The 17,604-nt window shown below is 37.7% G+C and overlaps 1 protein-coding gene across 4 annotated transcripts in view; it reads left to right on the plus strand.

The window, feature by feature from the left end:
* Positions 1 to 17,604, plus strand: part of STAG1 (stromal antigen 1) — a 421,343-nt gene that overhangs the window by 124,903 nt on the left and 278,836 nt on the right. For all 4 annotated transcript variants that reach the window (XM_033212569.1, XM_033212568.1, XM_033212571.1 and 1 more), the window contains exons 2-3: positions 485 to 597; positions 7,994 to 8,096. In XM_033212569.1, the coding sequence (XP_033068460.1) occupies positions 569 to 597; positions 7,994 to 8,096 (132 nt within the window). In that variant the 5' untranslated portion in view covers positions 485 to 568. The remainder of the gene's footprint in view (positions 1 to 484; positions 598 to 7,993; positions 8,097 to 17,604) is intronic.

Genomic DNA, 17,604 nt, shown 5'->3' on the forward strand with positions numbered 1-17,604 from the left:
TCGATCTCCTGACCTCGTAATCCATACACCTTGGCCTCCCAAAGTGCTGCGATTACACGCGTGAGCCGCCACGCCTGGTCCACCGATTCGTTTACTGTCTCCATAGTTTTGCCTTTTCCAAAATGTCATATGGTTGGAATCATGCAGTATGTATCCTTTTCAGATTGGCTTCTTTACTTAATAATATGTATTTAAGGTTCCTTCATGCCTTTTTAAGGCTTTCAAGCTAATTTTAATGCCAAATAATATTTCATTGTGAGGATGTGCATAGTTTATTCATTTACTTAGTGAGAACATCTTGGTTGCTTCCAAGGTTTGGCAGTTATGAATAAAACTGCTATAAACATCTGTGGACATTAGTTTTAAGTTCATTTGGGTTAATGCTAAGTAATGTGATCACTGGTAATGGTGTGGATTGATTGTAGTTTATGAATTCTGTCATCCCCATTTTATTTTAAAGTAATTTCTTCTTTTTAATTGACAGGATTGCCTTTGAGGTTGTTTTAAAAGTTTTTGAGTTGTACAGCACTTGATTATTTTGCTGCATTGTGAAAGGACCTCTCCAGCAATGATTACTTCAGAATTACCAGTGTTACAGTAAGTATTGTAATTTTCTTTCTTTTTTATTTTTTAAGGAAAATGTTGGGCCACTTATTTCTTTATGAAAATGCTTTCTTTGATGAGACATTTCAAATATGTTCTTTGATATTGGGACAATATGTTTGCAGTCTAAGTAGTAGTAGCGTGTGTAATTACCATATCCATTCATAGCTTTTGCTATTGAACTGTCAACGTGTTTTCTGATAGTCAACAAAAAAATGTTAATGTCCTATATCAGGAGTCAGCAGACTGTGGCCCATGGGCCAAATCTGGCATGTTGTCTCTTTTTGCAAAATAAAATTTTGGATGAGAGCCGCACTCATTCCTTTACATACTGTTTATGACTACTTTGTATTACAAATTGTGACAGTGATAGTATTGTCAGGAAAGCCTAAAATATTTAGTCTGACCATTTACAAAAAATAGTTTGGTGTCCCCTATCTTATACCGTACCCTTTCTCTGTCCCCTCCCTGCTTGCTTCTAGCTCCTTTATTATGATTCTTTCTTTTTCCTTAGATTGAGATTGTTGAGGTGTTCTGGCTACCAGAATAAGTCTAAGGGATATACCAGTTGACATTTTTGATTGCATCCCATTAGATTTGTTGGAGTTATAGGAAAGATTTAGAATTGGAACTTATTTTTATTTTTTATTTTCTTTTGAGATGGAATTTCCCACTGTTGCCCATGCTAGAGCGCAGTGGTGCGATCTCGGCTCACTGCTACCTCCACCTTCCAGGTTCAAGCGATTCTCCTGCCTCATCCTCCTGAGTTTGTGGGATTACAGGCACGTGCCACCATGCCCGGCTAATTTTTGTATTTTTAGTAGAGACGAGGTTTCACTATGTTGGCCAGGCTTGTCTTGAACTCATGACCTCAGGTGGTCTGCCCGCCTCAGCCTCCCAAAGTGCCGGGATTACATGCATGAATCAGTGTGACTGGCCAGATTTAGAATTGGGACTATTTTGGGAAATATGATCGCAGGAATGGCAAATATTCCTTTCATAGCTTTTATCATGATGCAAATTGGGTATCTGCATACTTTGATTCTGTATGATAGCAATGGTTTAGATATAATAAAAGTGATGAGCACTTTAAGCAGTTATTTATATATATAATTGCTGCTCAATTCATTTACTTACCTTATTTTCAAGAGAGAACCTCTGTTTGATCTCTTGGTCTTCTTTTTTCCCTTCCAACGTTGTAAGACAAAAAGCTATCCATATTTCTTTAAACTGCTTGAAAAACTGTCAATACTGTCCTCCTGTCCTTTCCCCGACATATGGGAGATAAAATTTATTTCTGCCTACTTATTTCTTTTTTACCCCTGAACCTGAGCTTGATATCTTATATATATATATATATATATATATATATAAATATATATATATAAACATATATTAATATGGTATAAATACGATATTTATATGATATTTAAGTTTGGAGTTCCCCCTATAGTATTTTCTTTCTTTTCTTTGTACTTACGCACTTCTGCCCTTACCTGGCCAAGCCACTATCTATTATTTAAGTCTTAGCTCAGGTCTTATGCCTCCAGCAAAGTACCTAATGTAACATTTTATAACTGTCTCTTTTTTTTTTCTGACCCATCTCCTAAACTGCATTGTGTGCCTTATTTTTGTATGTCCTGCTGCTAGGACACTATTGGGTATTAGTCAGGCTTTTAATAGCTCTTTGATAAAATATGAAATAGAGGTCATATTTAAATTGAAGTTTTATTACATGAGTTTGTATTAACATTATGATATCTAATGTATCATGCTTTGTAAGTGAATTTTTTTAAGAAAAATGTAAATCTGTAATATGTTTGTGGGTACTGGACAGTGGTGATCTGGGAGCTGGGTAAATGAGCTCTGGTTTAGATCTGTCAGCCAAAGACAGTACTCTTCGTTAAACTGAGATGTCCAATTTTGGTTTTTAACATGTAGACACTATAAAGACCATTCTAGTGCTTATCCTTATTATTTCTTGGCTTACTTAGTTATTATAATTGCTGATGGATTTGTCACCTTAGTGCTGTTTACTGTTAAGCATTGTCAAAACATTATCATTTACTACATTTTTATATTCCTGGAAGTATACTAGGTTCTGGGTAGATACAACATGTAGAACAGACTTAGTTCTTTTTGCCATGAAGCTTGTAAAGATAGATATAAATAAAATAATCACAAATACATAGTTCTGAACTATCATTGGTGCTGTGAAGGAAAAGTAGGTATTATGAGAATTTTAATACATGCCTTTGTTTAGTCTAGTTTTCTGAGGAAGAGACAGTTGAACTGAGGTCTCTAGTGGGGTTTAGGGGAAGAAGAAGGGAGACCAGATGAGATTATGTCATGCAAGGACCCTGAGATATGTTTGAAGGCCTGAAATAAAGCCTCCCCCCACTGTCCCTGGCCTTTTTTTTCTCCAGCACTGGGGATGGAGAGTGACATGAGATAAACTGTGAGTAGGGAGGAACAATATCATATCAGTACCTGTTAAGTCATGTTCAGAATTAGGTTTTTTTCTCTTCACTATGTGTATTATTCCATGTTCACACTGCTATAAAGAACTACCAGGAACTGGGTAATTTATAAAGATAAGAGGTTTAGTTGACTCATGGCATGGCTGGGGAGGCCTCAGGAAACTTAAAATCATGGTAAAAGGTAAAGGGGAAGCAAACACCTTCTTCACAACACAGCAGGGGAGAGAGAAGGGAAGTGGAAGGAAGTGCCACACTTTTAAACCTTCAGATCTCATGAGAACTGACTATCACAAGAACAGCATAGAGGAAACTGCTCCCGTGATCCAGTCACCTCCTAGCAGGCCCCCCCTCGACAGGTGGGGATTACAATTCGAGATGGGATTTTGGTGAGGACACACAGCCAAACCATATCAGCATGATAGAGATATAATAAGATACATACTTAGAAAATTACTTAGTGTAGTATAATATTAGATGGGAAAGGCCAACACTAGAAACAAGGACACCTATCAGGAGAAGGATGTTGCAGTATCTAGGGAAAAGATGATAACTTAAACGAGTTACCCTGGAGATAGAGAGAGTTAGACAGAATTTAGAGAGTTCTAGGGAGCAAAATCATTTTTTAAATAAGATTTGATGTTATTCTTCCATGCTCTTAATTTATGTCTGGTAGTGTTACAAATGTGAACATTAGCCAGTTGCAGGAGTTTTGAAGAGCAGTTGGTCAAAGTTTGAATTTCCATACCCCTTGACGTGTCATTTTCACTGCATATGTCCTAGAGAAAAACTTGATTGTGTAATAAGATTTATTTATGTACAAGAACAGTCATTTCAGCCCTGTTCGTAATAGTGGAAAACTAGAGACAAACTAAGTGCTCATTGATCGGGAAGCAGTTAAATAAGTTCTGTGCATATTATGGAGTGCCATTCAGCAATCTAATGTATTTATATGGAAGATTCGCATGTATTTAACACTTACAAAATGAAATACTGGTATTTATATTTTGAGAGAGACAGAGACAGAGAGATGCAAAAGCCTAAATATTTATGGAAGTGTCAAACTATTAACAGTGGTATTCTGCAGATGAGATTCAGAGTTAGGATGAGATAAAGTGAAACTTTTCCTTGCATTCTTGTGTCTTTTCTATTGCTCCAATGTTTTTTTTCAAAAGCCTAGAATTTATTTTCATATGTCTTAATAATTAAACATACACATACTAACACGTAACAGTGCCTTAGCTGTTTGTTGGCAATAGTTCTCACTGTTTAAGCTGACTGCAATTGCAAGCATTATTAAACAAATTGTACTTTTCTGACTCTTGGTAGGGGCATCAATACCTATACTGCTGAAGAATAGGTTAGTTTCACTAATAGGTCTCTTATTATATTCTAGAACCAACCTGCTCCTGTAGTTGCCTGGAGACTTATAAGCATCAAAAGCACTTGGAGATTTTGTCCACACAAGATAAATACAAAACGTAATATTTGCACTGTATCTTAACATGAAAATAGAAAATTCAGGTTTATCTTGAGATCTGACTGGACTCTGCCAGTTACTAAGTATGCAACTGTGGACAACTTTATCAGGTTTTCAGATCTTTCATTTCCTCATTCAAAAAATCAGGAAGATAACTTGCTTCTTACAAGGTTTTTGTGCACATGTATTCTAGATAACATATGTAAACTGACACACAGTCTATACTGAACATGGCCTGTTCGGATTGTAGTGAGGAGAAAAAGCAATATGATTTATTGTTTTTAGTAGAGACAAATAAGATTGACTGGATCCAGGTTGGCAAATACTGCTAGTGGTTCAGATGCGTCTTTTAAATAAAATGTTGAAACATAGCCACACCCATTAATTTGCATATTGCCTATGGCTGCATTTATGGTATGTCACCAGGGTTGGGTAGTAGCTATAGAGAACTTAAGACCTATAAGCCTAAAATATATACAGTATGATTTTGTGTTTTTTTTGCGTGTGTGTGTGTGTGTGTGTGTGTGTGTTTTGAAATGTAGTCTCGCTATGTTGCTCAGGCTGGAGTGCAGTGGTGTGATCTTGGCTTGGCCAACCTGTGCCTCCTGGGTTCAAGCGATTCTCCTGCCTCAGTGTCCCAAGTAACTGGGACTACAGGTGCACACCACCATGCCCGGATAATTTCTGTATTTTTGGTAGAGACAGGGTTTCACTATGTCGGCCAGATAGGTCTCAAACTCCTGACATTATAATCTGCCCACCTTGGCCTCCTAAAGTGCTGGGATTACAGGTGTGAGCCACCAGGCCCAGCTGTATGGTTCTTTATGAAAAAGCTTGCTGACCCTGGACATCATTTACAATATTATTTATAGTTTTTTGTTGTTGTTTTGTTTGTTTGTTTTTGAGACAGAGTTCTACTCTGTTGCCCAGGCTGGAGTGCAGTGGTGCTATCTCTGCTCACTGCAACCTCCACCTCCCAGGTTCAAGCGATTCTCATGCCTCAGCCTCCGCCTCCAAAAGTGTTGGGATTACAGGCGTTAACCACTGTGTCCGGTCTTATTTACGGTTTTAAATACCAGATTAACTTTAAAGATTTGTAAGTGGTGGAGTAACATGATAACTTTGAAGATTTACAAGTGGGTAAGTAATATGATGTGAGAGTGTTACTGGCAGTGGTGTGTAGAATGGCTTGAATAAGCAGAAGTAGGGAGATAAATTGAGATCATATAATGCAGAGTGGTGATTGTGGTAGTAATCCTGGAAAGAGTGAGAAACAAATTATATTGTGCTGAGAAGGATGGCTTGAGGTAGGATTATATTAGCAGGAGGCACAAGAAGACTGATACCATTCTATCAATTCGAATTTATAGACAGGATAATGGTGACAATAAATTTGTATAGTAACTTAAATCTTATGCATAACTTAAATCAGTTAATTAATTGTATCTCTCTGAGTAGAAAGTGAGAAGTAAGTCAGGATTGGACTTAATTTTAGATGTGGCATTTGGTGAATTTGAGGTGGCATTCAAGTAAGCATGTCACGCATGCAAGATAAAAATCTTGAGTCAGAGATCTGGAATGTGGTCAGGTGTACTGATAAGGTGTTGAAGTAATTTGCATAGAAGGTACATGTTAACTGGATGAAATCTCCAAGGTAGAGTAATATAAATGGAGAAGAGCAGACCTAACAGTTGAGCTTTAAGAAAGAGGGAATGAGCCTAAAAGAGCATTTGGTGAAGGAGATTGAGAAATAGTAGATTGTGAGTTGGACTTACCATTTGCTCTATACTTTTCCTACTCTTTACAATTTTATGCAGTAACGTAGAATTTAGTGAAGAGATTCTTGTTCATGCTGTCTAAACCTTTTCAATGCTGTGTTGAAGTCAGCTTGTATTGGCCTGTGAGAGTCAAATATTAAATTTTCAGGAATTTTGCAAGCTAGCTAAACACAACATACCTGTTTTAAAAAGTTAACTTATATAAGCTTAAATTAAATGTCATATGAAAAATAAAAATACTAAATATTCAAAACTCATCACTTCCTAAGTATTTCATGTTATTATTTATGCTCTTGAAGTTGTTATTTAAACCTTTTGTGTCTTTGTGGTAGAAATATGTTTTAATGCTGTGCTACTGTTTATCACTTCCTACCTCACTTTGGTTATACCACTTTGGGCATTTGAAATTGGCTATGGTAGGAATATATACACCATGAAAATCAGCAAATGATAAAAATCAACGCTTAATTTATTGTTTTGTTGATTATGGACTTAAGAAAGTGATAGAGAAATTGTTAACAGTGCAGATTCAACTTAAAGGTATATCGGATGGTCTATACCCATTACAATACCAATGAACAAAAAAATTGAGGAAGCATTTTTCCTCCGTTATCTGAGTCAGCAGAGAAGTTGCTCACACCATTGACTAATGAGTGAAGTTTCAACAAATGTCTTTATCATTTTACTTGCATCCTACTCATTAAAGTGAACAAAAATAGAAACCACCTTTCATGTTAAAATTCCTATTCATTCATCAGTTGCAGCTGTAGGTTAGATTCCAGTATAAGAGTTGGGCAAAAATTATCGTTAAAATTATTTTGTGAGAATCAGTTGGTTACGTGGAATTTACAATAAAGAATTTACAATAAAGTATTTTGTGTTTTATTATTGTTTGTAAATTATGTGCTAAGCATCCTTTATGTCTTTTTTGTTTTGTTTTGTTTTTATTCAGAGTATCGCCCTGTCACCCAGGCTGGAGTGCAGTGGCATAATCTCAGCTCACTGCAACCTCCGTGGGTTCAAGTGATTCCCCTGCCTCAGCCTCCTGAGTAGATGGGATTACAGGCACGCATCACCACGCCCGGCTAATTTTTGTATTTTTAGTACTAATGTGGTTTTACTATGTTGGCCAGGCTGGTCCCAAATTCCTGATCTCAGGTGATCCATCCGCCTCAGCTTCCCAAAGTGCTGAGATTATAGGCATGAGCCACTGTGTCCGGCCATATGTCTTAATACTTATAACTTAGGTGTTTTTTTTTTTTTTGAAGAGCCAGTGGCTAAACATTAACTGGCACAACACTGACCTTCATGACTTTATAAGATAAATAAAAATCTTCCTAAGCCTTCATATTTTTATACTGAAGAATTAGTCTTTTGTAATTATATTTTGCATTTATTTTTGTATAGCAGCTATCATTTCCACAGTTATTTCTTCCTCTTCATTTCCCTCTTTAGTTGGGGGATTCATTTCACTCACTGTCATGTGAAATTAGGAAGGGAGGGTAACATTTTTAGTTTGCTAAAGAGTTTTTTTGAAAGTAGAAGTATAAACCACTTCTAATCAGCCATACAGCAGGAGGTAAGGAAGGTGGTGAAACAGAAATGCATTATACTTACTAATTTGTTCACTAAAATAATATAATAACATTTTCTAGGGATTCAACTAATGAAACTACTGCCCATTCCGATGCTGGCAGCGAACTTGAAGAAACAGAGGTCAAAGGAAAAAGAAAAAGGGGTCGTCCTGGCCGGCCTCCAGTATGTATTATGCTTGTCTTCTTTATTCCTTTAATAGTGACCGTGTTAATGAGTTTATATGAGTTGTTAATTCTAGTGCTAGTATGGCTAATACTTAAAATTCGGTAACACAATAGAGATTGGAAACTTTGTTTCACATAAATTGTCTTGGCAGTGATCAGGAAAAGGAAACGATTGTCCTGTGATTTTGTTGCCCTCCTTCTCCTTGTTAATAAATGGTAGTCCGTGTGAAGGCATAGAGAAGGTCACTAACAATGAATGAGGTTTAGTTAGTTAAGACTTCATGCTTTTCGCATGCAACTCTGATTCCTTATGAGCTCCCAAGTACTATTTTGGAGTTTGGGGCCAGTCTCAGAGTATATTCTCACTGATAACCTGATTGGGAAGTTTAGAAGAGCTCTAGATAATCCTACTTTGAGAGATAGCTTAATGTATTGTAAGAGCATCAGTCATAATTTAAGCGTGCATAAACCCCCTAGAAGATACTTTTATCTACTTGTCAAGGGTTTAAGGGTTATACTGTTCTACGTTTTCTTTTATGATGTGATTTGCTATTAGTAATTTTTTTTTCTATTTTATGAAAGTTCTTCTAATGGAAACTCTTAGCCTTCTTTTAATAGGAGAACATCATATAATGGACCTCCCGTATAGCCATTACCCAGCTTTAGCAGTTATCAAATCATGGCCAATCTTGTTTCATCACTTCACCCATCCTCCTTTTTTTCCATCCTATGTTATTTTTAAGGTCATTCTAGACATCATTCCATCTGTAAATATTTTAGTGTGTATTGTTAAAAATAAGGACCTGTTTCTTTTTTTTTTCTCCCCCGCTCCGAGATGGAGTCTCACTCTATTGCCCAGGCTGGAGTGCAATGGCACGATCTTGGCTCACCGCAACCTCCGCCTCCTGGGTTCAGTGATTCTCCCGCCTCAGCCTCCTGAGTAGCTGGGATTATAGGCACCCACCACCACGCCCGGCTAATATTTTCTATTTGTTTTTTAGTAGAGATGGAGTTTCATCATGTTGGCCAGGCTGGTCTTGAACTCCTGACCTCAGGTTATCCACCTGCCTCAGCCTCCCAAAGTGCTAGGATTACAGATGTGGGCCACCGCACCTGGCCCTCTTTTTTTTTTTTTTTTTTTTTTACACTACCGCAAGATCATTTTGAAGTCCCAATATAAAATAGCCAGTTTTATAGTTTGTAATCATCTTATGAACATTTAAAATCTAATTTGGTGGTTAGAGTCATGACACAGGAATGATCCACCCTGTGCAATTGATGTTTATGTTGCTTAACCAGTTATTGTCTATGTCTTTTATAGTGAGTTATACAACAAGACTGATTTTTTGATATAGTTAAGTCATTTTTCCCTCCTGTTTGCCAGAATTTTTAATTAATTACTCCTCCAGGCCAACCTTAAAGTAAAAAAAGATGAAAGACTTCTTGTATTTTGCTATACACTTGCTTTTATCCTCTACTTTTATTTAAAGGAAAAAAATAATGGGGGAAGACATGCAGTATAGTAACCTTTTGTATTCATTTGTAGAAGTATTTGGTGGTACAGTGTTCCTTACAAACATATTTTGGGAAAAGTGAAAGCATTTTGCACTTGGAAGCTGGCAACTATTCTAGCTCCCGTTACTACCATGTGATTTTTCTGAGACTACAGGCAAGTTTCATTGCTATCCTGAAAATCTCAGGTTGTAACTGCAAAATTGGGAATAAGAACTTGCTTAAAGGTAGGAGAATGAATTGCCCACATGATTGCTTACTTGAATTTGTTCTCCTCCACTTGAAATTCTTCGCTTACATGATTCAGATTAAGTACTGTCTCCTTGAAGAAACTTTTTTATTTTTCCTAAAAAGAATTTACCACCCCATTCAGGAGGCTATTGTGTTATTCCTTAGAACCTGTTTAAGTTTCATGTGTGTACAGCTGAATCCTTGTAATGTTGTGCCTTTTTTGTTTTTTTTTTTTTGAGACAGAATCTCACTCTTGTCACCCAGGCTGTAGTGCAGTGGCGTGATCTCGGCTCACTGCCACCTCCGCCTCCTGGGTTCATGGAATTCTCCTGCCTCAGTCTCCTGAGTAGCTGGGACTACAGGCATGCGCCACCATGCCCAGCTAATTTTTTGTATTTTTTAGTAGAGACCAGGTTTCACCAATGTTGTGCTTTTTTGATGAAGTCTGTGTACCCAAATGCTTAATCCTTTTGTGGCAGGAAATACTTGATGTTTACTGAAGTTACTACTACACAATAAGTAAATGGTGCATGTTCATGCCATATTTACAGTATTGAAAAAATGTCAACCAGTATAAAAAAGTCGCATTCTAGAAACTTGTTTTATTTATATTTCAGTCTATACATTTACACAAATTAGTTCACATGACTATCCGTACTTCCCCCTAAGTCAATCAGGTCCGTTTCTTGATTATGCAAACAATGTAACATAATACAACTTCCTGAATTTCTACTTAGAACTTTGTTTTGACTTTTTATGTTATTTAATCCTCACACTAGTATTATGAAATAGATCTTAGATGCAATTTACGGAGTAGAATACGAAGTTAAAAAGTGGTAAATTGCACTTTAGGAGGGCAAGGTGGGTGGATCACGACGTCAGAAGATCGAGACCATCCTGGCTAACACGGTGAAACCCTGTCTCTACTAAAAATACAAAAATTAACTGGGTGTGGTGGTGGGCGCCTGTCGTCCCAGCTTCTCGGGAGGCTGAGACAGGGGAATGGCGTGAACCCGGGAGGTCGAGCTTGCAGTGAGCTGAGATTGTGCTGCTGCACTCCCTGGGCAACAGAGTGAGACTCCATCTCAGGGGAAAAAAAAAAAGAAAAAGTGGTAATTTGCCTAAGGTCACACAGCAAGTAAGTGGGAAAGCTAGGATTTGAATTTATATGCTAACTCCCACACTGTTTCTCTTAAGGAAGTCAGAATGCCAACCTGTTCATTAATCTTGAGAGTTATGATTGTTAGAATGATCAGATTGGAGTCCTGCCTCAGGTAGCTTTTATGAAGGAATATTGGACATTTTCTGTCAACTAGCTACATTTTGAACAATAAGTCAAGTTTAACTGATAGCATTCTTTGTTTAGCTGTAGTAATACAGTTCATCACTTTTTTTTTTTGCAAGTTTAATCCTTTTAAAAAAGGGCATTTCTTGTATCTTTGGTTTTTCATTTAGCCAGTCAAAAACAAATAATACAAGGAGTTTCTATTATAGGCAGTATTGTTCCCCTTATTTTGATTTTATGTTTTACTTTATTTTATTTTATTTTTGAGACAGGATCTCACTCTGTCACCCAAGCTGGAGTGCAGTGGCACAGCTGTGGCTCACTGCATCCTCAAACTCCTGGGCTCAAACAGTTCTCCCACCTCCTGTTGGGACTACAGGTGCATGCCACCACGCATGGCTGATTTATTTTTGTGTGAAGATGGGATCTCACTATGTTGTCCAGGCTGGTCTCAAACTCTTGGGCTCAACTGATTGTTCCACCTCAACCTCCCAAAGTGCTGGGATTACAGGCTTGAACCACTACCCCTGGCCTCTTTTTTTTTTTTTTTTTTTTTTGAGACAGAGTCTCTCTCTGTCACCTAATCTGGAGTACAGCAGCATGATCGCGGCTTGGTGCAACCTCTGCCTCCCGGGTTCAAGCGATTCTCCCACCTCAGCCTTCCAAGTTGCTGGGATTGCAGGTATGCGCCACCATGCCTGGCTAATCTTCATATTTTTAGTAGAGACAGGGTTTCACCTTGCTGGCCAGGCTGGTCTTGAACTCCTGACCTGAAGTGATCCATCCGCCCACCTCAGCCTCACAAAGTATTGGGATTACCGGTGTGAGCCACAGCGCCAGGCCTAAAGATAGTGTTTAACATTGCAAATCGCCGCCCCTACCCAATATGACTTAACTGTTTTCCCCTTCCGCTAACGTACCATACATTTTACTTACTTGCTTATTGTCTGTCTTCCCCAACTGGAATGTAAGTTGTGTGAAGGCAGGAATTTTTATCTAGTGTGTCTTCTGCTATTTACTAGTGTCTGACCTGCAGTAAGTGTTCAATAAATGTTTAATGAATGAATGGTGTTTTAATTTTGTTAAATAAGCACTGCCCCAACCCCTGCCCTTTGGTGTTTAAAAAACTTTTCATTTTGAAATCATTTCTAACACAGGATTTTAAGAATTCTGTGAAGAGTTGTCAGCTGTCCTTCATGCACATTGTCCTAATGTTTTATTTTACTACATTTGCTTTTATCATATTCTCCCTCTTTCCTTCTCTCTGTCTTCTCTCTGTATATGTACACACATATACACGTGTAAATATGGTTTTTTTTATGGCATATGCAAAGATAAATATTTTGGTATCTACTAGTTTTGAACTGTTTTACAGTAAGTTGCAGACATGATGTTACTTTTTTTTAATTAGTGTTTTGTAGAATATCTCTTTGCAGCACTTTATTTCTAATACTTTAGTGTGTATTTCTTTGCAGTCAAGGACATTTTTTCCTACATAACCACAGTACAGTTATGAAAATATGAATATAATTATATCTATACATCTCATTTATATTTTGCCAGTTGTCATAATCTAATACCTTAAAGAAAAGAAAAACTATTCTTTTCCTGAATCAGGATCCAGTTCAGGATTTTATGTTTCTTGTAGTTGTCATGTAAATCAGCACCTGTCTAACCTTAACCCCTCTTTAGTCTCTCACGTTTTATTAAGGATTTTTTTCTCTTAGTTCTGTTTAAGTGAGAGCCAGCACTTCTGTATTCTCAGCATTATATAACTTTCATATTTGCATAGGCTGAGTAGGTGAGGTAAATAATGTTATATATCAAGTTTCAGTGCCACAAAAGAAGTAGCACTCGAATATAAAATTTTCTTTTAATTCTCAGCAAGGCAAGGTACTTCTATAGAAGGGAGCGCCCTTACAGATGGAGCAATGATGAGTGCACACTTGGACAAGGAAGGGGAAGGTGTTCTTATCCCTGACGCACGTGGTGCCTGCTGCTGTGTCATTCCCCTATTGGCTAGGGTTAGACCACACAGGCTAAACTAATTCTGATGGGCTAATTGAAAGAGAGTGACAGGGTGAGTGGTTTGGTGGGAAAAATGGTTATGACAGAGCAGATGATTGGAATGAGTCAGGGTGAAGTATGTAATCTGAATGAGTCAGGGTGGAGCACGTGATTGAAATGAGTCGGTGGAGCAGGTAATTGAAAACGGTTGCTTTATGAGGAAGTTAAGTTTAAAAGTAGAAGGCAAAGAATTGAACATACTGACGTATTGATTCTTTGAAAAGATATTTAGAACTCATATCTAACAATAAAAAGATACAATTTTTATTTTTAAATGTCTATTCATACATAGAAGATGGAGAATGCACAACCAAAAATTAATAATGAGTATCAGAAGGTTAGGTTAACAGGTCACTTATAAAAATTGGATCTTTTTAATTATTTGGTAGTTTAGTGTAGACTGTTGTGAATTTTGTAATATTCAGATTCTAAAAAATTTTTTTTCTTTTAAATACCAAAAGTTTTATTTGCCCACCCTCTTGGTTTAACATTATAAACCAAATCAATCTCTTTTTGACCCAGCATTGTGATAGGAACTACCATGTTACAATGTGGTGGCAGGTGTCTGCTAGATTTTATGTTTTTCTGACTCCTCTCAACCTCTGACTGTCACTTCTTCTGTCCTTTCTTGGTTGTCCTTTAACAATCTATTATAACTCCTGTAAAATAGAAACTAAAAGTACCAACCCCATTGTTAATGAGGTTTTATGAGGACTAATCCAGGACTAAGTCAATCTGTCAGGAACATTCAGACTCCAATGGTTTCTCCTTGATCTTCAGTATAGCTCCTTCTCATCTGTAATGGGCTGAAGAACCGTTGAACTGATAAACCAGGCACATGGGTATAAGTCCATAGGCCAGGTGAAGGCCTAGATATAAAATATATGGACTTCATGATGACCACTACCAACATCCAGCCTAAAGAAGGACTGACTTAGCAGTTCCAGTACCACTGATCTCATAGTTCCCTGTAGATGTCTCCCTTGTACCTCCATTATGACCAGAGCTTGAGGAAGGGCCTTTCAGTTTCCCCTGCTACACTTGGAGTAGTATGAGGGACTCATGAGAGGCTAGAAACTGAGTGACCAGCCCCAGGGGGTTAATGGGGGGCACTGACAAACCAATTGCAGAGTTGGTGTCATGTTGAATATTTATGTTAAAAATTCTTAACTATTCTAAACCATGCTGACATGAACTGTTTTGCAAGTAAGTTTTGCTGTAGAGTCATTGTTTTTTTTTTAATCCTAAATTTCTAAAAGTAGAGTTTGTTAGTGTATGCTCTTTGTTTTGAAATCTTTTGACATGTATTATTGCCTTTCACATAACAAAATATATGGGTATAAGGTATGTTATTGCTTATAATGGTTAAGTCTTTTCTGATTTTTAAGTGGTGAAGGTTTAAGTCAATACTTTCTATATTGTTCATTATTTGTGAATAAAGGTGGTATGATCACAGCTCACCACAGATTTGATTTCCCGGGCTCAAGTGATTCTCCCACCTCAGCCTTTGGAGTGGGACTACAGGCGTGCATCACCACACTGGCCAAGTTTTTGTAGAGGCAAGATTTCGTCATGTTGCCCAGGCTGGTCTCAAACTCCTGGGCTCAAGCATTCTGCCCAGTAGGACTCTCAAAGTGCTGGATTACAGGCGTGAGGCACTGTGCCCAGCCTATTTATAATTTTCTGTACTTCTTTTTCTTTTTTTATTTTTTTAAGAAACAAAGATCTCTATGAAAGAATTTTTTGGAGCTTAAATGTGCACACATTTGTAATCACTTTAGAAAGTATATTTATTAGTTGAACTTCTTTTTAAGCTGTCTTTGTTGTTTTCTTAAGTTTTCATTTAGAATTTTCTTCTACTGACTAGTTTTTAGTTCTGACTTCCTTCATTATGTTAAAGACTACCACAATTCCAAGAACACAGAATTAAAACCTGAGTCATTGTTAAATTTCCTCATCTCCAAGTCTCTTGTCCTGTCTCCTTTATCTATTTAAATCTCAGGTCTGATGACTTTTTTTTTTTTTTTTTTTTGAGACGGAGTCTTGCTCTGTCACCCAGGCTGGAGTGCAGTGGCGCGATCTCAGCTCACTGCAAGCTCCGCCTCCCGGGTTCACGCCATTCTCCTGCCTCAGCCTCCCGAATAGCTGGGACTACAGGCACCTACCACCACACCTGGCAACTTTTTTTGTATTTGTAGTAGAGACGGGGTTTCACCGTGTTAGCCAGGATGGTCGTGATCTCCTGACCTCGTGATCTGCCTGCCTCGGCCTCCCAAAGTGCTGGGAGTACAAGCGTGAGCCACTTTGCCTGGCGTCTGATGACTTTTACTTCATAATCTTGCTGTGTCTTCCACATCTGTCCTTTATTCTACATTCCCCAAGTTTCTATCTTTAGGGCTCACTTTATTGGCAGCTGTACTGTTAGCTTCCTACCTTTGGTCTTTGCCTTTTTCTGTTTCATCCTTTGTAATAGTGCCAGGTGGGAATATGTGGGGGTTTTTTTGTTGTTGTTGTTTGTTTTTTTTTTTTTGAGATGGAGTCTCACTCTGTCGCCCACGCTGGAGTACAGTGGCACAATCTCGGCTTACTGCAAACTCTGCCTCCCAGGTTCACACCATTCCCCTGCCTCAGCCTCCCGAGTGGCTGGGGCTACAGGTGCCCACCATCACGCCCGGCTAATTTTTTGTGTTTTTAGTAGAGATGGGTTTTCACTGTGTTAGCCAGTATGGTCTCAATCTCCTGACCCTCGTGATCCACCCGCCTTGGCCTCCCAAAGTGCTGGGATTATAGCTGTGAGCCACTGACTGGCCAGGAATATGTTTTTTCTTATTCAAAAAACAGGCAGCGCCCCTACTCCTTTTTGTTTTCGTGGGGGGTGGGATGGGGACAAAGTCTTGCTCTGTCACCCAGGCTGGAGTGCAGTGGTACGATCTTAGCTCACAAGCAATGCCGTTTTATGAAAAGGTGTGGGGTACTTTCAGCTAACCTAATATCACACCTAATATTTTATTGTATTTCCCTGTTCACAACTTTTGAGTCAGATATCTGTCTCTTGTTTTTTGATGTATTTTGCTTTCCCACATTCACACCATTGCTCATAGTGTTTTTTCATTCTGGAACCCTTGTTTTCTAAATTCTGCATATGGTAATCTTACTAATACTAATTCTTACTAATTTTATGAGCCCATTACTTGCAGGATAATTTTTTTGTGAAACTTTTTCTGCTTCTCGATACTAAAAATAATCTTTCTCTTAGAAACTTTTTAGCATTTATCGTAAACCAAAATTCCATGAAAAGTGTTTTTATATACTACAGTTTATTTTATATTGAAGGTATTTGTTTTATCTCTCTATCTTTTAATTGTATATGTATAAAATTTTTGCATTATGCAATCCCCAAAAAAGTTAATATATATTATTTGTGATACAGTGTGGATTATTTCACATTCACAGCTTATTATGGCAGATAAAGCACAAAGGTTAAAGAACGTTTTTGTATCTTTGTTTCTTAAAACTTTTAGGAAAGTCATGGCACATTCAGACTGCAACTTAACCTATTCTAGAGCTTTTGGAATAGAGTGTTTGGGATAAGTTATTTTCCTACACAGCAGGGCTAATTTGTGTATTTAAAACACTTTACTAGAAATGTAGATACACATATAAATTGAATAGTGTATAGTCGTCCTAAAGATTGCTGTAAATTCTGAGATTAGATTGCATCATTTTTGTATAGGAACAGTGAAGGTTAATGACTTCCTACATATATGTAACATGTTTTCCATGAAATTCATTACTTACTGTGTTGCTGCAGGCTTTCCTTCAGGTATTTTGGGTTTGCTTTCGTACACATACTCATTAAAATATTTTAAAATCACTATATCCCTTGAATTAACTGCAGTAATGAACTCTAATTTCTGTATTCATAACCCTATGGACTGTAGATATTTCACTTCTACTATTATTTATGGGATATAAAGCACTATTGTTCCTTCATTGCTACCAATGTACAAGATTATGTTAGGATGTTGAAAAATACATCTTAAATAATATAAGTTCTTTTTTATTTTATTTATTTATTTTTTGAGGCAGAGTCTTTATTTGTTGCCCACACTGGAGTCCAGTGGCACAATCTTGGCTCGCTGCAACCTCCACCTCCTGGGTTCAAGCAGTTCTCCTGCCTTAGTCTCCTGAGTAGCTAGGACTACAGGCACGTACCACCACGCCTAGCTAATATTTTGTATTTAGTGGAGGTGGGGTTTCACCAGATTGGCCAGGCTGGTCTCAAACTCCTGACCTCAGCTAATCCATCCACATCAGCCTCCCAAAGTGCTGGGATTACAGGCATGAACCACGACACCCAGCCAGTATAAGTTCTTTGAAAGCCATGTTTGGAGATAGTGGTTACCATGTA

The sequence above is a fragment of the Trachypithecus francoisi genome, unplaced genomic scaffold, assembly GCF_009764315.1.
Source record: "Trachypithecus francoisi isolate TF-2019V2 unplaced genomic scaffold, Tfra_2.0 Lachesis_group0, whole genome shotgun sequence".
Lineage (NCBI taxonomy): Eukaryota > Metazoa > Chordata > Mammalia > Primates > Cercopithecidae > Trachypithecus > Trachypithecus francoisi.